This window comes from Galeopterus variegatus, unplaced genomic scaffold (assembly GCF_000696425.1).
Source record: "Galeopterus variegatus unplaced genomic scaffold, G_variegatus-3.0.2 Scaffold7472, whole genome shotgun sequence".
NCBI lineage: Eukaryota > Metazoa > Chordata > Mammalia > Dermoptera > Cynocephalidae > Galeopterus > Galeopterus variegatus.
In genome coordinates, this window is record NW_007733583.1 from 63,134 (window position 1) to 86,413 (window position 23,280).

The following is a 23,280-nucleotide window of genomic DNA, read 5'->3' on the forward strand; positions in this document are numbered from 1 at the left end:
CCCGCCGGGCCGGCCCCTAATTTATTTATTTTTAGCTCCCACAAATAAGTGAGAACATGTGATATTTCTTTTTCTCTGCCTGACTCGTTTCACTTAATATTATTCTTTCAAGGTCCATGTTGTTGCAAATGGCAGTATTCCATTCGTTTTTATAGCTGAGTAGTATTCCATTGTGTAGATATACCACATTTTCCGTATCCACTCATCCGATGATGGACATTTGGGCTGATTCCAGCTCTTGGCTATTGTGAAGAGTGCTGCAATGAACATTGGGGAGCAGGTATATCTTTGACTTGATGATTTCCATTCCTTTGGATATATTCCCAGCAGTGGGATAGCTGGGTCATATGGCAGATCTATCTGCAACTGTTTGAGGAACCTCCATACCATTTTCCATAGGGGTTGCACCATTTTGCATTCCCACCTAATCTATCACCTCTTAATCACCCCTTATTAGGCCCCACCTCCCAACACCATTTCATTGGGGATTAAGTTTCCAACATATGAACTTTGGGGGACACATTCAAATCACAGCAGTTGCCTTTTTCTCATGGTAACATGAAATTAGCCATAAATAGCACATTTGACAATAAAGAATTTGAAGAGATAGTTCCTGGACCCAAACAGGAAGCAATGGTGCCTGAACACTGTAAGGAATCTTCACATGCACTTACTGGTCAATAAACAAATATGTTAAGTACCTCTTATCTACCAATTATTCTAAGTCTTTATTGATAAATCACTATTCCTCACAAGGGTTCATGAATTTTGTAATAGTTTTTAATCAAATTGCTTGACAGAACCTACAAAAATATTTTCCTGAGGTCCCACAAACCGTAGAGACAGTCCTGCCAAGATAGATAGATACACAGACACACACACACACACACGCTCATTTCCCAGGGCATCCCTCACCAATGAAGTACTAATGTAAATAGCTCTTTATCTCATTTCCCTCCCTCTGAACCACAGTGCCCACTGGACTGCAGCTGGAGTGATCTGCTAAAATGCCAATCTACTTATGTGACTCTCAAGATTAAAATCTTTCAATGGCTCCCCACCAACTACAAAGTGAAGTTCAAACTCTTTAGACTGACTTGGCTACAATCTACCTCTCTGTCCTCGTCCTTTGTCATTTTGCACAGTATGTTCTAGTGATATCAAACTTTGTACTTTGCCTGCATGCCATGTCTCTCAGCTTTAGTTTATGCTGTTTCCTCCTCCTGGGATGCTCTTCCCATAGGGCTTATCTTTCAAGACTCAGTTCAGATATCACGTCCTCTTTGAAGCCTTCCTGAATCCCTGAACTAGGCTAAGTGTTCCCTCTCTGTTATCCCACAGTTCCTAACTACCTATACCCCATAATCACTTCATAGTATCCTAATTGTCTGTGTAGATGTTTCCCTCCCAGTATATTAAAGAACTTATTTGGCAAGATGGTGTCTTGCTCATCTTTGTACTCCAGACCTTGCATTGTGCCTACACATAGTATGAGCGCAATGAACATATAATGTAGGCTGGTTTATAGAAAGAGACCATTGGACTAAGCCAGGTAGACTCTGGTGAGCCTAGAAAAGTTCTAGGAGAATGAAGAGACAGAGGGGCGATCTCCTGGACTTCAATTTCTTTATCTGCCTTATCCACCTCACAGGAATGCCGTGAGGCCCAAGGGAAAATAACATACACGCATGAAAATTCTTTGAGAAAATTTTAAATTTCCATCCAACCTCTGATAGCTTCCAACCACCTATAGAACAAAAATCTGTAAATAGAAATCTAAGCTTGACATTTAAAATCCCTATGATCTGGCTCTAACCTTCCTTCTAATACTATTATTATTGTCCCAAGCCCCCTAAACCCAGCCACAGGAGATCCATGTTCTTTCCCCTGTTTGCCTTTGCTCCAGCTATTCCCTCAGACTCAAATGCCCTCTCTCTCATCTCTACCAGGCCAATAAACATTTACAGAGTGGTTAGTATATTCGAGACACTGTTAACACTCTATGGATTCCTGAAGGCACTATTCATATGCTATATAGTCCATGAACTCTGCTTGCTCCTCCCCAGGGAAACGGCACTTTGTATCAATCTTAGGGTATATTCTACTCGATATAGCTTGAGGGTATGATTAGTCCTCCCAACGGACTATGAGAGATATGGGAGATTTGAGGACTGTGTCTTGCTTATATTCCTATCTCTAATATTTGTACATGGTACATAGTAGATGCTCAATAAATGTTAGAATAAGTGGAAAAAGTAATGTTAGGGAAATAATGTCCGTGGGTGGACAGTCTTTTGGGACACAAAATTGGGTGGGATCCGGGATACAGGAAAATAGAAGCATCAACTTGTCAAAGGAAGGGAAACACCTCCCATGGGAGAACCTGCAGATAAGCCTAGGAGGACAGAAACAGGATAGGTCTATGTGGACAGGCAGAAGTGTCCAAATCCTTCAAGCCCCAACTCAAGTGCCACCCCCTTCACTAAGTCTATCCTGAATCTCCTACCGGAAACGACCCCAGCTTGGCTCAATCTCTTTGGATTTTTTTACCTTTTAGCATATTTATTTGTATACATATCTTATTTTCTTTCCTACACCGCGACCTCTTTGAGGGCAGGAGGAACCCAGTTTACCCCACATCACACTTGACACAAAATAACCATTAACTCACTGCGGGTCTATTGGACGGATAAATGGGAAGGGAGGGAGGTGGAAGGAGGAGTGAGAGGACAACTCGAGACAGGAGAAGATTGCGCCAGGGAGCACAGTGAAGAACATGTCCAGACCCGCGGTTAGAAGACTTACAGCGAAGCCAAGTAGGTGCCCTCCCACCCTCGCTCCTGCAGCTAAGAGCAATTATCCGCCCGCAAGCCTTCGACGTTGGTCTGAGGACCTCACGTCAGTGCCCCGAGGCTGTCCTTTCTAATGCCTGACTCAGAACTGACTGAAGCTAGCCTTCCGCAGAACGCTACAGCTCCTCGTCTTCCAGCTGTGGCCGAGTCTCTGACTACACTTATCCTTCCTTTCTCTGTTTTGTTTCTCGTCCGCCTTCTCCGATCTTGCAACCATATCCAGTAAGGCGTTCGTGCGGGCAGCCCTCGTCGGCAGGGAAGGGAGGGTCCTGCGACCGGAAACCGGAAGCCGGAAGGGAGACTGTGAGGACGTGGTCTGAGGCGGTCAGAGCCGGAGCCGGCGCTGCCGGCGCCATGGAGCCGTTATATCAGCAAACGCACAAGTGAGGGCCGCGTCGGGGAGCGGGCGGGGGCTAGGCGAGGCTAAGCGAGGCCGGCCCCCGGGGTTGGGGCCTCGGGCGTCCGCCAGCGCAAAGGCCAGGTTTTTTCTCCGCGGCACTCCCGGGGGCGTTTCGGAAGTGCTCTGGGAGGCCCAGGTCAGCCGCGGACAGACGGTCCGGCCTGGGGCCCAGAGACGTTGGGCCGGATAGCTCCCGGGCTCTGCAGGTCGGCGACTACCTGCTGGGTAGACTGGGTGAAGGGAAAGTCGCACCTGTAGGTTATAGTAACTTTGTCCAGCATCTGCCAACTCAGTTCTCTGGGTTGGTAGAGCCGGTAAGGAGACAACGGAGAAGTAGCAGACACGGCCCCTGCCCATAGGAATTTACTGTTTAGTTGGAGAGTCAAGGCACGTACCAAAAAGGCATTTTTATTCTGAGTAGACTTGTACTAAAGACCATTTTTTATGGTACAAAGAGATTGCTGTACAAGTAGCATTCATTATTATTGCTGGTTAATCATATCTGGTTACAGTTTATCTTTAAGGAAATAATAGAATTTTGGTTTAGCGTCTTTTTGCTTCAATTCCTTGGTAGTGTCCTTTATTCATATTGCCCTTTGTTTTTGGAAATTGCTGAGGTATGGAGTTGGGTATGGTAATAGGGGCTGTACTACCTATTTTTTTGAAAAAAATCTTGATATTTTTTCACGTGGTAAGATGTGCATAAAATTTACTATTTTAACCATTTTTAAGTGTACAATTCTGTGATATTAAGTGATTTCACAATTCACATCATCACTATCCATTTTCAGAACTTTGTCATCATCCCAAACAGAAACTCTGTACCTATTAAGCAGTAATTCACCATTCCTCCCTTCCAGGGTACCTGGTTACTGTTCTACTTTCTTTCTCTGTGAATTTACCTGTTCTAGGTACCTCATGTAACTGGAATCATAAAACATTTGTCTCTTTGTGTATGGTTCGTTTCACTTAGCATAATGTTTTCAAGGTTCATCTGTGTTGTATTAAGTATCAGAATTTCATTTCTTTTTATGACTGAATAATATTACATTGTGTACATATAACATTGTGTTAGCCATTCATCTGTTGATGGGCACTTGGATTGCTTCCACCTTTTGGCTGTTGAGAATAATGCTGCTGTGAATGTCGGTTCTGTTTTCATGAACTAAAACCTGTCCTATTTTAAGAACTTTCAAATTTATTCCATAATTTTGTTATGATGAAAACATTTAAAATCACACTCTCAGGGCCTGGAAATGAAATAAAATTTCATTTTATTAGCCTCCCAGTTGAATTTAGAACAAATGAAATGATTTGGGGCATTAGGAATAAAAGGAAAAGGATCCCTTCCTCTTTCATTTTCTAAGTTTATGGGTTTCTTTCTTTTTACTTTGGCGATGAAGTGGTTGATTGGGGTGGATGAAAATATGGAACCGGCTATGTAATGACAATTTGCTTTTACACTGGGAGACCCTATTCTCAGATAAAAATTATAGGAAGGGACTTAAAAAAAATAGTCTGCGAGTCACTTGGAATGAAACAGAAAATTATGCTCATGATACTAAGAAAAGGCAGATCTTTTACACGGTAAGGCACAGTGGGCTCAGTAGTGCCACGAAGTTAATCTGTTGTTAATTTGGTTAAAGAATGTTGCTAAGGAGGCTGTGACCCAGTGTTTTCAAGAATAATTTTGTTCAGAGAGTCTCAGACTGTACCTGTTATCAGTGCAGCAGATAGCTGATCACAGAGAAATATGGGTAGCTCAGAAGAGAAGTACTAAATGGTGTCCCAAACAAGATTTGTAAAGTATAGATGAATTGCTTGCCTCTGCAGGTCTCCAACAAGCCACCCTCGGACTCTAGCAGGGTTGGTCAACTCTTTCTGTCCAGGGCCAGATAATATTTTAGGCTCTGCAAGCCAGTCTCTATGGTGACAACTCAGCTTTGAGAATAGCCATAAACAATATGTCTTGCATGTTGTAATGAATTCCTGTGCCTGTGTTCCAGTAAAATTTTATTTATCAAAACGAGCAGTGGGCCAGTTTTGCCCTCTAATATCCAGTCACTCATTCATTCAACGAGGATTTATTGAGCATCTCCTGTGTGTTGGGTACCATTGTGGGTGCTGGCTGTGCAGCCCTGCCCTCAAAGAGTTTGCCTTCTTTCTTGCTACAGTGTTTTCTGATCTGCCTTTCCTCTCAAATACTGAACCAGTAGTGGGAGTTCTGGTTGTAGACCTTCTCTCTCTCTCTCTCTCTCTCTCTCTCTCTCTCTTTTCTCATATGTAAAATGATAGCTTGGGCTGGTTAGAGTAAGGCTTCTTTCAGGAGCACAATCCTGGTGGATTGAGTATCTTTAAAAGGAAGCACATGAAGTCCAGTGAACACCAGCAATTAACTTTTGCAACTGCAGAAATTAATGACTGTAGCTGAATTGACACAACAGTAATTGAACGTATGAATTTTACTGGAACTTTGAACCCAGTTTGTGGTTATCTCTTACCATGTCCCTTAAAGTACATTGAAATTAGATCAACACTTTAAGGTTTTCATGAAAACTCCTGAACTACTTAAACAGTGATTGGGTGGGAAAAAAAAATGATGAAAAACAGGATAAACATTTTACACTTAATAATATTTCATTAAGATAAACTTTATAGAGGAGCTAATAGCCAGGCTTACATTTCTGAGATCCAATGGTTGTAAAGGTGCCCAAATTTGCCCTTTTTGTAGTCCAGGATCAGTCCCCTGTCCTGGACCTTGTCTCTAGAGATTCTGATTCAGTAGGTCTGGGGCACAAGAAGCTGTATATTTAGCAAGCTCTCCAGGTTATTTTGATGAACAGCTGGGTTTAAGAACTAATTACCTTATCTCAAAACCAAGTTTTTCTTTTTAGATTTTGCCTTCTGATGAGGTAAGGGCTAAATGTAGAGGCAAAGTAAGAGAGGTGAAAGTGAGCAGATGGTTCCCACTCCTTTTAGGTAAAGTTAAGTACAAACCACAGCAAACTTATGCTGTATAGGTTGCACAGCATTTTCATATTGCATTTGGATCTATAACCTTTTAAGTAATTGTTATTAGTATCTTTGTTTTACAGTGGAGGAGACTGAGGCACCAAGGAGTTAAATAACTTGCTCAGAGTCCCTCAGTTTGCACATAGTGGAACTAGACCTTCAACCCAGATCTTTTAACTTAAAAATACCATTTCCAGCTCACAATTGTCAGAGGCAACATGGATGTAAAGTGGGGGTGTATTATGAGGGGATGTAGTGTTGTGGACTTTAAAAAGCAGTTCCATTTTAAAATTCTTCCTAGATCTTCTGTAAATATATATATTTTTTTCAAAAACAGCAACAGTGACCCTTGCATATTTACTATTAGTTCTTTCCTTGGGTATGTTATCACCTAAGCCCACCAGGGACCCCATGCTGAACAGAGCTAAGACTTTTTTAATGTCCACGCTCTCAAGTCATGCTTGTGTGTCACCTGTTCCTTACTGGCTTTGAGTATGTTATCTGAATTCCCAGTTCAGTTTGAAACAAATTTCCCACTTGGCATATTAGTAGTTCCCACCATGCTATTTATACTTTGTTTTATACTTGCTTTGTTTATTTGTTGTATTTATACTTATTTTGTCTTGCATTTATTTCCTCTCAGCATGAAATGTAGAGATTGGAATCATGTTATTGGCTATATTTTCTCTTAATTCTTTCAAAGCAAATGGAAATTGAATGGGAAAAGTCAGTAATGTTTCTTAAAGTTTATCCTTTGTAACTTAAAAAATAGTGTATGACAAAATGAGTTGAAGAGAGTTTTTAGGGTTTTGTGGGTGTTAGCATCATCTTTCCTGGCTGTGCTCATAGAATTTAAGAATTGAAAGAATAGAATTTAAGAATTGAAAGGGACTGGCAAGATCTTCCATTCCAACTACTACTTTGGTCAGGAAGACCATTTATAAAACCCAAGACAGTCCATGTATCCTGTGTTTAAACATAGAGTAGCTCTTTTTTCTTTTCTTTTCTTGAAGAGACAGTTCATAATTGTTCTCCCTTTTTCCTGTGTTGAGCTGAAATCTGTCATCTTGAAACATGTACCTTTTGGTTCTGGGTCTCCCCTAAAGAGCAGTAGCAGAGAACAAGCCCATTTCTGCTTGTGTGTGTCAACTCTTAATACTTAAAGAGCACCAGCTGCCCCATTTTAGTGGGGATTTTTCCTTCTTTTCCCAGAGACTTAGTATCATGAGCTCTTTGGACCATTCCTCTGACTTCTAAACTCTTCCCCGTTCTGTTTCTTCCATTCTTTAATTGAGAGGGTTCCCTTAATAGGTGGCTCCTAGAATTGAATGCCATTCTATATTTGTGCATTTGACCTTGTTTTTAAAATTAAAGGCAAAATATTTTTTATTTCTGACAAATTTTATCTTACTATTTTAGTCTAAATGGAAAATGTTAATATTTGTTTTGTCATACAACATCCTAACCACTCATTATAGTACAAAATCTTCTGTCAATTTCATATGCATAAGTTGATCTTTAAAAAATATTGAACAAAACATAGAGTCAAAGGCAGTCCTGTGGTGGAATGCTGGAAGTCTTTCCTAGCATCCCTTGGGTATCATTGTTTAGCTTGCCACGAATCCCTCAGTCTGTAGTGTTATCAAGCAATATTTACCATAAGGTATAAGAAACTACCAGATGCTTCTTGAAATCAACATAACTTTGTTGTGGTATCCTCAGTGCATCACTCCTTGGACCATTATGATTGTATGTCCTGCTTATTTGTTGAATGAGTGAATGAATGAATGAAGAGTAAATGAACGAATGATGATCCTCATTAAATTGTTGACTCTTAAGCCTGAAAAAAAATGCCTCTTCTATTTAGTTATTTTATTTATGAAACATTTTAAACATGTAAAAACAGAATAACATAACCCATATGTCAGGATTTATTTAATACATGTGCTTCAGATCATTAATTTAAAAACAGAAGTAGGTGCCGGCCCGGTGGCGCACTGTAGCACTGGATGGTTGCTCCCGCCAAGGGTTCGGATCCCACATACAGACCGGCCACTCACTGGCTGAGTGAGGTGCGGGTGCGGCGCCGAGGGTTGCGATCCTGTTGCCGGTCCCGGTCCGGTACGGGCACAACACTGAGGGTTGCGATCCATTGCCGGTCACGAAAAAAGACAAAAAGGAAAAAAAAAAAAAAAGAAGTAGAAGTAAAAGCTCCCACACTCGTTATCTTCCCTCAGCCCCAGAGATAGCCACCCTCCTGTCCATGGTTTTATTCTGCATTTGTATCCACAAGCAATAAATACTTCTGTTTTGTGTGTTTTTTAATTTACCTAAAAAGATACTCATATACTGGTTTTTTTCCATTTGATATTGTCTTATCTTAAAGATACCCTTATTGTTCATGTTGATACTAGTAGATCTAGCTCTCATATTTAAACTGCTGTATAGTTTAAACTGCCAAATTAATTTCCTTCTTGATGAATACTTGGGTTGTTACCAGTTTTTTTGCTATATGGGTCCACAGTCCTTTTTCTGAAACCCTGAGGACAAATCTGCTTTGGAATTCATATTTTTTTAGATTTTGGGAAAGAAATTGATACATGTAACCTATGTTATTTAACATCCGGGACATAAGGGTAGCACCCAGTAATAGAATGCTTGAATAACTGCAACAAAATTTCATACCACATGGAATAGAATAAACGAAGATCAGTCAGTAGATTCATGTCTGGTCAGGTTTTGCCACCCAATTAGTTTCTTACAAACTTACAAAAGACTTGGTTTTCAGAACTTTCTGTATTTTCGAATTGTGGATGGTGGATTATGAGCCTCTACAAAAATGCTTTGAACATCCCTGTTATATATGTATCCTCCTTACTGTATGTCAGAATCTCTCGGATATGTTTCTACAAGTGGAATTCTGGGTCATCAGACAGACACATACAGTCAGTCCTCCTGTCTGTGGGTTCTTCATCCACAGGTTCCACATCCGCAAATTCAACCAACCATGGATTGAAAATATTCAACCCCATAAATATGTACAATTATGTGTCAATTAAAAATAATAACAAAGGAAAAAAATTTTGAGCAGAAACAAAAATAACAATACAATAAAAAATACAAATTAAGGGCCGGCCCGGTGGTGCACTGCTGTAGTGTGCCACTTGGGAAGCACGGCGGCGCTCCCGCCGAGGGTTCGGATCCCACGTACAGACCGGTTCCCGTTCACTGGCTGAGCGAGGCGCGGGGGCAACACCGAGGGTTGCGATCCCGTTGCTGGTCCCGGTCCGGTGCGGGGGCGACACTGAGGGTTGCGATCCGTTGCCGGACACGGAAAAAGACAAAAAGGAAAAAAAAAAAAAACAATTCGTTCATTTTGATAACAAGGGAGTACATAAATAATATGGGAGAAGGGAAAACTTTTGCCTAGAATGTTACATCCTAAATGTGAAAATAATTATAGAATTTAAAAATCACCATTTTACAGTCAGCCATAGTCATCACATTGTATTAGGTATTACAAGTAATCTAGAGATGATTTAAAGTGTACTAGAGGATGGACATAGATTATATGCAAATACTACACCATTTTATGTGAGAGACTTGAGTATCTGTGGATTTTGGTATCCTCAGAAGGTCCTGGAACTAATAATCCTCCTCAGATACTGAGGGGCAACTATATTGATTCTACTCATTATTATCAGAAAGCTATTAAAGTGTTTTATCAATTTATAATCCTACCAGCTGTGTGTGAGAGTTCTAGTCTCCATACATCCTTATCAACACATGTGTTCTCAAACTTTAAAATGTTTGTCAATCTGATGGGAAAAACGTGATTTCATTGTTTTTAATTTGCGTTTTCCTGAGTTACTAATAAAGTCGAGCATTTCTTCATGTATTTATTGACCATTTGGGTTTCCTTTTCTTTTTTTAAAAGATGACTGGTAAGGGGATCTTAACCCTTGACTTGGTATTGTCAGCACCATGCTCTCCCAAGTGAGCTAACCGGCCATCCCTATATAGGGATCTGAACCCGTGGCCTTGGTGTTATCAGCACCACACTCTCCTGAGTGAGCCACAGGCTGGCTGGATTTCCTTTTCTGTCATTTGCCCTTTTCCACGAGCTTTTTTTTTTTTTTTTTTTTTGTCTTTTTTGTGACCGGTAAGGGGATTGCAACCCTTGGCTTGGTGTCGCCCGCACCGCGCTCAGCCAGTGAGCACACCGGCCATCCCTATATAGGATCCGAACCCGCGGCGGGAGCGCCGCTGCGCTCCCAAGTGCTGCACTCTCCTGAGTGCACCACGGGGCCGGCCCTTCCACGAACTTTTTGAAGTACCCTTGTATATTCTGGACACCAGTCCTTTGTTATCTGCTGCAGATATCTTTCATTCTCTCATCTTTTCATTATTTTTTTTGTGCTGCCTTTGGTATAAGGAATTTTTTTGTTGTAGTCAAATTTTTCAGTCTTTTCCTTTATGGTTTGTAGGTTTTTGGGGGTAGATTTTGGATTTTGTCAGTTTAGTAAATCCTTCTTTAACCCAAGGTCATTTATACATGCCTGTTTTTTCTTCAGAAAGTATGAAAACTTGCTTTTTACATTTAGGTTTTAAACCATCTTGAGTTTATCTTGGTTACACGAGGTGTCTTTTTTCCATGCAGATAACAAACAGAGCTGTCAGCATTTATTATAGTCCATTTTTTTCCAACTGATTTATCTCACCAAGTTCTCAAAGTATGTGGGACTGCTTCTGGGCTCTATTTTTTCCTCCTGGGTTAGGGTTAGGGTTAGGGTGTGTCAATCCTTGTCCATCTGTCCCTGCACTGCCGTCTTACTGTTTTAACTGTTATGGCTTTTGTCTCACTAGCAGGTGAGACAAGTTGTCACTCATACTTCTTTGGAGTTGTCTTGGCTATTCTTTGCCTCAACCCCCCCCCCCTTTTCTTTTTTTTTTTTTTTAATTATGTTGCTATTCTTGTTGGTAATGCCACCAGCTTTCAGATATGCTCTGTTAAGTCACTATTGAAAACTTACCTCCCTGCCTGCATCCAGGCCTTCAGGAAAGCACTGATTCTCTTCATCAGCATTACCATCCAGTCCACTCTAGCTGTTCCAACGGTTCATGCCCTGATCCAGATGTCCATCACCTCAAACTGCATCCCTCCATCAGCGTCATTACCTCCATGTCCCCCCATTCCAAACTATCCTGGACTTACTTTACTGAAGCAGCAGCCTGGTCTTGCTTAGGAGCACTGCGGGAGTCATTAGACAGCTGACCTTGTTCTTCTGGTGCTGTAGGTCATGTTTAGAGGCCACAGGGAAGCCCTGGAAAAGACTACAGGCAAGCTGAAACCATATTTGGGCTCCTGGCTTACTGGTAAATTTGAGGTTACAGTTTGTAGTGGTCACAATGGAGGATGATTGCTGACCCTTTCCTTCAGGATTGGGGGTGGTATGAGAGCTCAGCAGGCCCCTTCCATGTGGGCTCTAACATAGAGAGACCATAAGCATCAGGAGGTGGTTGTCAGGGCTGGCATAGCAATATTCCAAGGACTGACTAAGGGGGGACACTAGGAAAGGTTCTGAGGGTGACCTTAGCCAAGCCCTTGGAAGCCTCCAGAGGGTGCTCTGGGACCTGATGTCTGGGATCATGCCAGAGGTCCAGGCTACAGTGTTGTATTTCCAAATGAGATTCTAATCCCCTCCTATTGCCAGGGAAGGATGTTTACCAAACAGGAGATTCCTATCTTTCAGGGCCTTCCTCTGGATGGTTGCCTCCAACTAATTGCCTCATTCCTTTTGTTTAACTGTCCTTTAGGCAGGCCAGCTTGCTTATAATCCACATGACACACCTTGCATGTCTTTTTGCATATCATTTGCATCATATCTTCCCTCACCAAATCGTCTCCCTTCTTCAAAGTGATGCTCAGAACTCCCTCCATCTACAAAACTTCCCCAGCTTATATTTTCTTAACTCTAGCCCTTCAATATATTTGCCTGCCTTTGCTTGGCACCACTGTACTTAGCTCTTCGGCTTTCTGTTTGTTTGCACTTATGTACGCTGGTTTTCTTGTAAACCTTCTCCATGTCTATCTGGCCTATCATTCCTAATTACATTGTTTCTCAAGGACAAGATCGATGTCTCCCTTGCCCTTTTCCTCTTCCTAGTACAGACCAGTGCTCAGCACATTGGGTCATAGAACAGAGAGTGGGATTGGCTGAATCCAGTTCAAAGTTTATCAGTTGCTGTGTGACCTTGAACAAGTTACATAACTTTTCTGGGCTTCAGTTGTCTTATTTATAAAATGAGGATGAGAATAGCCTCATAGGGTTATTGACTTAGCAGAGTGTCTCAGATATGGTAAGCACTTAATAAATGCTGCCTGTCATTATTAATATTAGCGTTAAGATAGTAGAAACCATGCCAAAACTTGTGGCTAAAAGTTCTATATATCATACATTTTACAGTTCAGCAATGCTGTCAATTTAAATCAGTTACATGTAGGCATCAGAAAAATTCTCTTTCTTGGGGCTGGCCTGGTGGCGCACTGCTACAGTGCGCCGCGTGGGAGCGCGGTGACCCTCCCGCCGAGGGTTCAGATCCCACATACAGACCAGCCGCTCACTGGCTGAGCAAGGTGCGGGCGCAACACCGAGGGTTGCGATCCCGTTGCCGGTCCCGGTCCGGTCCGGGTGCAACACTGAGGGTTGCAATCCGCTGCCGGTCACGAAAAAAGACAAAAAGGAAAAAAAAAAGAAAAATTCTCTTTCCATGGGCTGGCCCGGTGGCGCACTGGAAAGTGCGCCGCTTGGGAGCGGGGTGGCGCTCCCGCCGAGGGGTCGGATCCCATGTGGAGACCAGTTCCCGCTTACTGGCTGGGCGTGGTGTGGGCGCGACACCGAGGGTTGCGATCCCGTTACCGGTCAGTAAAAAAGACAAAAAGGAAAAAAAAAGAAAAATTCTCTTTCGTGGATGAAGCACTGTTGATTACTCTAGTCTCACTCATTTCCTCCCTCTTCCTTTGATAGGCAGGTCCACGAGATCCAGTCTCACATGGGGCGGCTGGAGACAGCAGACAAGCAGTCTCTGCACTGTGAGTAATTAACTGTGGAGACCAGAGTCCTTTCTCTGATGACATGGGTGCTAATGGGCTGGGTTTCCTGACTGCATTCTGCTCAGGTGCTTAGTGATTCAGTGGGGAATGAGTTTTGTTGTTAGGGTGGACAGAAAAACCCTGTGGCAAAGTCACTGATTTCCCTGATTGTGCCCTTTGGAATCCCACAAGTCTTATCCCCCATTACCCCTCCACTCAACCTGACATGGCCCTATGGGAATGGAGGTTCTTTCCTCCATCTCTCTTAATCTAATTACCTAGTCCTTAGAGGAATGTACTCCATAAAAATTCAGAGATGTTTAACTGGAATTGGCCATTTCTTCTGAGCTGAGAACTGTGGCTTTTTAGGAGGATTATTCAGAAATGAATAGCAATATTAATTAGTTTAGTTCCCACACCATGGTTTCTTTTGAGAAGCATGCTGTTTTTGGTTTTGGATTTTTTTTCTATTCTAAGAAAGGCCCTCTGCCAAGCCAGTCATACACATACGAACCGCAGAAGCTATCTTCTCACCTGACTGCTGCTTGCCCATCTCTCTTGTTTTCTTCTGTCTCCTACAGCTTCAAAAGAATCTCGTCTCTCGAGTCCATGCCCATCTTGTTCTAATCTAATCTAAAGTGTATTTGTTTGCTGTTGGCAGGAAGGCCTAGAAGAGGCAGTGTCACTGCTGTCACTTCTGTTTTGGGCAGGAAGCAGCCTCAATGCTTTCTTTTGTGTGTAGTTTAGCTTCTGTCCATCGGACTTTGATTGCCTTCCCACCAAACTCATTGTTACATGATTAGAAGTGGAAAGAGGTCATTTTGACGACCTTATCAAAAAGGATAAGGAAAATGACTGTATCATATCATTTTACCTCAGTGGATTCTTTCCTGGGCCTTTCGTATTGAGATTTGGTATATTTTGGGGACTCTAACATTGCTCAGCCCACCCATCCTTACAGAAAGCCTTAAGGGAACTCTTCTCTTTGTGTTTCACATGCTAATCTCCCCTTCCTTTGCCCCCCCCCCTTTTTTTAAACTTCATTACTGTAGGGAATTCACTTGGCAGTCTTTTTACTAGGTATTTATAATCCATATCTGAGAATAAACTCAGAGGAAAAGTGGCTCATATCAGAAAATTTAGCTTAAAATATTTATTTGGACAACTTTAAGTGTTTGTTTTGTTTTCTAACGTTAGGAAATTTATCTCTACAGATTACCTTCAGCTTTTTTAAAACATTGCTGTTATGGCATTAACAGCTATATATATATATATATTTGTGTGGGTGAAACAGCATTTATAGTGTATCTTTAATTTTTTTCCATTATTCATTAGTGTATACATTTTTCTCCTTTTGAGATATATTTTTTGGTTCATTGGATATGGAAAAGAAATGTTTGATTTATTATTCTAATTTAAGTTCACTATCTCTTTTCCAGCAATTATTCTTTTTTCTCTTTTGTGCAGTAGTAGAAAATGAAATCCAAGCAAGAATAGACCAGATATTCAGCCATCTAGAACGTCTGGAGATTTTGTCCAGCAAGGAGCCCCCGAACAAAAGGCAGAATGCCAAACTGTGAGTGCTGACCTCTGACATAGCTCTGATGCCCCAGGCCCAGCAAGGCAGGCCTTTGTCCCCAGGGAGGCTGTAGAATATTCTGAAAATTCATGAACATACTGAAAAACTAGCAAAGATAAAGTGCCCCGAAAGGGCATAGTTCTGTCCCTCAGAATAAAAACCTGTGAGGTGTGTGGCTCAGAAGCCTGTGATCCCTTACCTCTTTGGTGTCGTTTTGGAATTTTGCCTCCAGTGTTTTTCTGACCAAACCCACAGCCACTTGAAGCCTAATACTGCCAGGGAGATTTACTCTGCTCTTTGGTTACCACTGAGTTCTTCTTAGATTGAAATGAAATCTTGCTCTTCGTCACTTCAGTAAGTTTGTCGATAATGAATACTGATCTAATGTTGGATACTCCATCATGAAATTAAAACAAAACCACCCTCACCACTTCCACCCCCAGCCCTTGCTCCCAAAAGTTAATAGAACTTTGTTGATGCTTTACCACAAAGACGCCCTTGGGCTTCTTCCAGGAGAGTGATATAATCCATAGAAGGTCAGGAAGAGGTCATTGAACCTGCTTCCTGTCACTTGTTCTCTGTCATGCATCCAGAATCAGTGACTAGCCGATATTTAGGTAAAGTCACTGGAATCTTGTGTGCAACAACCCCCTTTTAACCATAAGCTGCTACTTTGCTTTCAACATCATTGATCAAAATCTGATTTCTAGGGGATAGCACGGGGTGGTGTTGGGAGAAGTGAGGAAACATCTTTCTGATTACAAGCCTGGCTACCTCAAATTGTGTTGCCCCAGGTTCCTGGAATTTAATCTCTCTCTCCATCAATTCCAGTCGTGTTGACCAGTTAAAGTATGACGTTCAGCACCTGCAGACTGCTCTCAGAACCTTCCAGCATCGGCGCTACGCAAGGGAGGAGCAGGAGAGACAGCGAGAGGAGCTTCTGTCTCGCACCTTCACCACTAATGTAAGCCAGGCACCCAGTGGGTGTGGACAGGCACTTGACAGATTATTGGGGTTGGAGTTGAGGTCTCTGAGCTTCATTCTTTTAGGGCGTGTCTGAAGCAGATTGATGAGGAGGAGACCAACTGGAAATGACAGTAGACTTTGGGCATTGCCACAAAGATGATCCTAGCCGGGGAATCTCTTTCTCTAACACAAGAGCATGAAGAGGAAGCAGTTAAATCGAGGGAATGGGCAGAGGTGAAAATTACCTGGTTTGACTGGTCCGATGCAGGGAGGTGGAAGTTCACATGGTGCAAACGTTGTTCTGGTCAGATAGAGACAACGATTAGAACTTAGACTATTTGTAGAGAACGCAGCATTTCAAATCTGCCTAGAGGCAGTTTCCGTTGTGTCGTGTATGTGTGTGGTTATAGTGTCAGATGCATTAAAATGTTTTTGCCCCTAGTCTGAGCAGCAGTTTGGAGGAATTTGTAAACAGATGTTTAGTGTTAGACGGACTGCTTGACTTGGGACTGTTCAAAAGTGGTCCGTTGGTTTGCATGTGTGATATCTTAGAACACAATTATCCCTGCCCTTTAGTCTCAATAGGAGCTCTTCCTGCACATGGCTGTAGAACATACTGGCCTTTTTCTGTATCCTGTATAATCTGTTCCACCAAATGAGGTGGGTTTTGGTTTTTGTATTTTATTTTTCACAGAGGTTCATTCTTTAAGGAGGTTTTAGCTTTCTAAGTCTGCCATCAGAATTCAAGTCATTTCCCACTTTGCAGATGTTTAACTCTGTTGCTGCATCCCTGCTTTGCAATAAATTTCCCTGAGTGTTTCAGAATGTGCCTACATTGTTTTTGTTTCTCCAGAGTAAGCAGTCAAGTCTCAATGATTAACAATTCAAAAATATAACAAACTATAAGACATACTGAAAGATGTTGTATGAGCTTTTGATAGTTGTGATGTTGTATTCAGGCCTCTTTTAGGCTAGGGATAATTACTCAGGATTATTTTGTTTGATGCTGTGCATACAGTTGGCCCTTAATAAACTTTGACTTGCCAAGTGAAACTTCTTCCTAGTCATTCTACCACCTGGAGCTATAATAACATTTTTCTGAGAGACAATGGTCCATCAGCCATACCTTCTCAGATGGGGGGAGCAGGTAAGAAGTATTTGTATATAAAAGGTGTTCAATAAATGGCTTGTCAAATAAGTGAAGAAAGGTCTCTAATTGATCCTTTCAAACTCTGAAGTCTTTTTTTTTTTTTTTTTTTGTCTTTTGTCTTTTTTCCGTGTCCAGCAACGGATCGCAACACTCAGTGTTGCCCCCGTACCGGACCGAGGACCGGCAACGGGATCGCAAGCCTCGGCGTTGCTCCCGCGCCTCGCTCAGCCAGTGAGCGGGAGCCGGTCTGTATGTGGGATCCGAACCCTCGGACGGGAGCGCCACCGCGCTTCCCAAGCAGCGCACTATCCAGTGCGCCACCGGGCCGGCCCAAACTCTGAAGTCTTTTGACCCACTGAGTATTAGCTGTATGCAGAACACTAAGGTGCTAAGAGTAAAGCGTATGAAAAAATGAAAAGACGTACTCCTATCTGTGAGAAGCTCCTGTATTAATGGGGATGATTGAAAATGTACACATGAACACCAATTCTGAATTTGAGCAGCAAAGAAGAGGTGATTTAACTTCTTTGTGACAATTGAAACTGGGGTTTAGGTGGTAAAAACAGCACTGGTTGGCAGGAGAGTTTGTGATGGGCAGGAGGCAGGAAAGAGAAGAGAACACTATCATAGCTGGTAATGACCTGTTTCTGGCTACCATCTACTTTCAGTGTTAAATTAGAGCCACCAGATTGGTCTTGGTGTTTCTCCCTACAGTATAGCTAAGAAGGCAGGTCCTACATTCAGTACTGGGACTCTTGCCCTGTTGGGCTTCTTACCAGCTGTGTGATCATGGACAAACTATTCCACCTCTCTGGGCTTCAGTTTCTTCATCTGTAGAATGGGGATAATTAGAATAACTGCCTTGTAGAGTGAGGATTAAGTGAGCTTAGGGTAATCAGCCATAAAGTGGATAGCATTTGATTAGTATTTGTTTTTTCTCCCTTCGTTTGCTGAGCAAACTTTTCTTGCCTGCTCAGGCAAATGGTCTCATCCTGAACACCATTAGGCTTTCAATGGAAGGCACAGTCTCTTCTGTCCTTGTTCAGTTTCAGTCTAATTGGAGAGATAAGCTACAGATAAAGTAACTAAAGAACAAAAGCAAACATTTAATACTGCATGAAGGGGAAGCCAAGTGAAGGAACAAGCTAGTTTAGTGAGTAGTCAGAGAAAGCCTTTAGGAGAAATCCAGTGAGGTCTTGAAGGAATAATTTTTCCTAAATGGGGATAATGATACAGAGGCAGGAATTGACAATACTTGAAGAACTCATTTAGAGAGTGACAAATATGAGGGAAGTTCCTCCTCTTCTGTGTGAACAGAGGCCTCCCCAGATCTTTGCTTTGCTTTTTCTTCTCTGTTAGGTCCCTCAGATTCTTGCACCATTCCCTCTGGCTGTTCTTCTGGCTTGGCCTTGACCAAAAGGTGGAGCAGTCAGATGTGGTGGGGTCCCAGGAGCTGACTAGCAAGCAGAGTTAACCAAGTGCCTGTGTTTCTTTCACAGGACTCTGACACCACCATATCAATGGATGAATCACTGCAGTTTAACTCCTCCCTCCAGAAAATTCACCATGGCATGGATGACCTCATTGGAGGCGGGCATAATATTCTGGAGAGACTGAGGGCCCAGAGACTGACCTTGAAGGTGGGGTGCCTTCTGAAGGACAGGAAGAAGGCCTCTTGTTTTGGCTTTAACCAACAGTTTGGTACCTGCATTTACATTTTGATTAGGTGTCACCAAATTGTGATATTGTCATGGCAAGACAGAGCCCTTGAGTTTAGGATCCTTCCTGTTGGAGTTGTAAGCCCAAAAGTAACCAAATTCCCTTTGTCAGTGCTTGAAACAAACCGTAAATTGGCCTTTCCTGGTATCCAGGTCTTTTCCCATTTATTGAACTTGACATGAAAGTGACTGCTACTACAAAGGGAACCAATAATAGGCTGAGAAATACTATTATAGAATCTGTTCTTATAAGAATGAAGGCATGGCTGTACTTTGGTACCTCACTCTAAAGTAGTTTTCCCCTAGGGCCCCTACTATGGGCGGCCTTATAACTGAGACCTTTTTGCACTTCAGTGACTAAATCCCTGTTGGTGGGGTCTTAGGGCTGCCTGATTGCAGTAGGTAGCTTCTAGAACACATGGTGGTGACCCCCAGCCACTCCTCACTGTCTCTTCAGCTGCAGGTATTCCTAGAAGCCCTGCCCTGTTGGCATTGCTGAGACTCCAGCCCCTTGGGAGTGGTTTACAGAAACATTACACAGACTCTGATGTCAGTCATGGTGTTTCAGCCTCAGCCCTTTTCCTGTGTCAACCCTGCTGGATAATGGGGTGTGGGTTCTGCCTGTTATCAGGGTGTGGTCCCCTGTGAATGAAGCACTCCCAGCCACCGATCTGTGAGAAATAGTCACTCGGAAGCGTGAGCTTTATCTTAGTTTTTGTTGGACCACGTTGAGCCTGTCAGCCCTGCAGGACTTCAGTACATTTCTGAATAGCCCCTGCCATCTTTACCAGGGAGATGGTCATGCAAGCCACAAGTGACACTCGCCTGCTGCTGACAGGTGGCAGTGTTTTAGATGGCCTGGAAGGGTAGTCTCCAACAGCAGGCTGGGTTCTCCCCTTTCAGAACAGCCACCTGCAGTAATCTAAACTGATACATGTTGGTTAGTCTGCCCTTTGTTTAGAAAACTGTTGGTCTCCATTCCATATCTCAGAAAAACAGTAGAGCCCTTCTGGGACAGAATTCCCATGTCGTGCTGATGAGGAGCCAGTGAGGGTTAGAGCATACTGTTAAAGCAAATGTTAGCTTCCTACCGAAGGCTGGCACCATGAGGAGGGAGTCTGGGTACCTGCTGCCACCTACACTGCTGTCACAGGTGAAGTTCTGTCCAGGTGGTCAGGGTTTGAAACTTGAGGTTTCTAATTCATTTCCTTCTGCACACCTGTCCTTTGTCTCCACCTGCCTCCCACCCCACCTCTGTCAGGGAATTTTCTGCCTAAACCATTTGAAAGGAACATAGGAGAGAGCATGAAGGAGCTGGGCTGAAGCACCCTGACTTGGGCCAGTTCATGGTTGAAAATTAATGCATTTAAAAAAAAAATTATGGTCATTTGCAGTTGGTTTTAGAAGCTTGATCCTCGAGCCTCATACAGTGATGAAATAATCTGCACTTTTAGAGCTAAACAGGATCTTTAGGTAGAGTCTACTTTTTACTGTCACAATCACGGGAAAAAGCATTTCTCTGGTCTCCTCTGGCAGCATTCAGGTTTGATTTGAGATCCTTCTCGATGAGGCTTGTTAATTGTTGTCTGGGCAGAACGTAGGTTTTGAATTCCTGTCCAAGATGCCTCGTGTCATTCTTACCTCCCTTGCCTCTCACTCAGGCACTCACCAGTGTGTGTTCATTTAAAAACTGGATGTAGGCATTCAGTTAGATGCCTTCTGTACAAGTACAGTGGGTGATGTGTGTGTTAATGACTTGGGGTCTGTCCCAGCATTCATTTATATTTGTTACTTCATCAGAAATTGAATGCACTTAAAAATGAAAATTAGGAAGCAGTGAGGAAGGGCAGGCTGATGGTTTGGTGTTGGTTTACGAATAAAATATCCTTTTGTTTTGGTGGTGGGTGGTATCACTTATAAGGGTTTATAAGGTCATTATGTTGGTCTGTCCATTGTGTTTCTGTCTTTCCATCTTTTCCCACTTCAAACCCTCTCACAAATATGGACTTTGACCTACACATTGAACTCAGTAGAATCCCCAAAGATTCCACTCTGTAGAGTGAACAGGTTGGTATAAAGGAGTATTGGAGCTAAGGAGCCAAGAAAAAAATTTTTTAATGTAAAATATTCTAATTTTAAATATTTTTGTTGAGGTATAATTTACATACAGTGAGGTGTACAGATCTTATTTGTACAGTTCAGTGCATTTTGACAAATGCATACAGCTTTGTAACTCACACTCCTATCAAGATATAGACTGTTTTCATTTCCCCTGAAAGATCCCTTGCTCCCCTTCCCAATCTACCCCTCTCCCCCAGGCAACCACTGTTCTGTTTCACTATAAATTAGTTTTGCCTGTATTGAACTTCATATAAATGTATTCATACTACTATTTTGTGTGTGGCTTCTTCATCTCAGTAATGTTTCCTAGGTTCATTCATATTGTTACATGTTGGTAATTGGGTCCTTTTTATTGCTGAGCAGTATTCCAGTGTGCAGATATACCATAATTTGTTTATCCATCCTCTGGTTGATGGACAACTGGATTGTTTCTAGTTTTTAGATATTCTCCTGTGTTTTTTTTTAGAGGCTTTATTGTAGCTTTATCTTTTATGTTTAAGTCTATGTTCTGTCTGGAATTAATTTTTATATATAATATGAGTTCATTTTTTACATACATATGTGTGTCAGATATGTGTGCTGCTTAATGGCGGGAATATATTCTGAGAAATGTGTCTTTAGACGATTTCATTGTCATGAGAATGTGATAGTGTGTATTTATACAAACCTAGATGGTATAGCCTGCTACACACTTAGGATTTATGGTATAACCTATTGCTCTTAGGCTACAAACCTGTACAGCATGTTCCTGTACTGAATAGTGGAAGGAAATAGTAACACAATGTATTTGTGTGATAGGAACTTTTCAGCTCCATTGTAATCTTATGGTCCGTTGTTGACTGAAACGTTATGCGGTGCATGACTGTAAGTGATATATATATATATGATATGTTTTCATGTAGCCAGTTGTTCCAGCATTATTTGTTTGAAAGACTTTTCTTTCCACTTTGCATTGCTCTAGTATCTTGATCAAAAATCAATTGGCCATATGAGAGTGAATCTATTTCTTTTTTTTTTTTTAAAGATGACTGGTAAGGGGATCTTAACCCTTGACTTGGTGTTGTCAGCACCACGCTCACCCAGTGAGCAAACCAGCCATCCCCATATGGGATCCGAACCCGCGGCCTTGGTATTATCAGCACCGCACTCTCCCGAGTGAGCCACAGGCCGGCCCAGAGAGTGAATCTATTTCTGATTGATGTTGCCTTTTATATGCTCTGGGCATAACCAAGAGAATGTCTGCTGGTAAAGCTCCATCTCATGAAGACATTCACCCACGCTCAGCAATGGGGGTTGATGTTTGTTTTCCTTTCTCTTCTTATCTCCCCCAGGGGACGCAGAAGAAGATCCTTGACATTGCCAACATGCTGGGCTTATCCAACACGGTGATGCGGCTCATTGAGAAGCGGGCTTTCCAGGACAAGTACTTTATGATCGGCGGGATGCTGCTTTCCTGTGTGGTCATGTTCCTCGTGGTTCAGTATCTGACATGAGCAGCCAAGCACAGCAGCTGATCAACGTTCCCACTGCGTGAGAGTGTGTATGAGTGTGTGTGTGTTTGTGAGAGAGAGAGGAAGGCCCAGAGGCCGCCTTTTGAAACGTATGCCCGTCTTAACTGTGAAGACCGCTCCAGAGTAATTGTGATCTAGTTTCAAACCTGCTCTGTTTCCTGTGACATCTTGGAGGGGAGGCTAGTGCCACCAAGATGTGCGGTGCTTAGGAAATGAAAGAAGTCCCTTTTCTCTCTCACTCTCTGTTGCTCTGACTGGGGAAGGGAAAGAACGTGGTGGCTTTGTCCACACCGCTGAGGTGCACCCTGGGAAGCCTTCCACCTTGCATGCAGGACTTCCACATTGTTCACACCTTGTCATCATCTGGCCATTCCAGCTCCTAATGGATAGGCAGGAGCAAAAGCAAAAAGGAGAGGAAATAGGCCTGCTTTTCTTGCACCCGTTATGGTGGATCCATTCACATGCTCTTGCTCCATCCCCGTACCCCACCCCAACCCCCCACTGTACACGCAGAGACAGAAATGATAAGTAGATGACTAACTGCTAATACGCATCATCCTTCCCTGGAAGCAGCTACCTAGGGGAAACAGAGGTGTTGAAACTGTTGCTGATAACTGTGAGATTTTCCACACTACGGTTGTTGGGTGTGTCTCCTTTCTAGAGTGAGGCTGGTGTTATTCCCTGCGAGTGTTCAGTTTTGACACTGATGACCCTAGTCACTGACTTTTTCCCACTTGTTAATAGAATGGTTGGCTTTCGGGCCGGCCCGGTGGCGCACTGCGCTAGTGCGCCACTTGAGAAGCGCGGAGGCGCTCCCGCCGAGGGTTCGGATCCCACATACAGACCGGTTCCCGCTCACTGGCTGAGCGAGGTGCGGG

At 42.7% G+C, this 23,280-nt stretch overlaps 1 protein-coding gene across 1 annotated transcript in view; it reads left to right on the top strand.

The window, feature by feature from the left end:
- The first annotated feature begins 3,161 nt into the window (after positions 1 to 3,161).
- GOSR2 (golgi SNAP receptor complex member 2) overlaps positions 3,162 to 23,280 on the top strand; it is a 23,262-nt gene continuing 3,143 nt past the window's right edge. The window contains exons 1-6 of the mRNA XM_008591985.1: positions 3,162 to 3,235; positions 13,293 to 13,357; positions 14,825 to 14,933; positions 15,768 to 15,900; positions 18,552 to 18,692; positions 22,223 to 23,150. Coding sequence (XP_008590207.1) covers positions 3,207 to 3,235; positions 13,293 to 13,357; positions 14,825 to 14,933; positions 15,768 to 15,900; positions 18,552 to 18,692; positions 22,223 to 22,384 — 639 coding nt within the window. The 5' untranslated portion in view covers positions 3,162 to 3,206 and the 3' untranslated portion in view covers positions 22,385 to 23,150. The remainder of the gene's footprint in view (positions 3,236 to 13,292; positions 13,358 to 14,824; positions 14,934 to 15,767; positions 15,901 to 18,551; positions 18,693 to 22,222; positions 23,151 to 23,280) is intronic.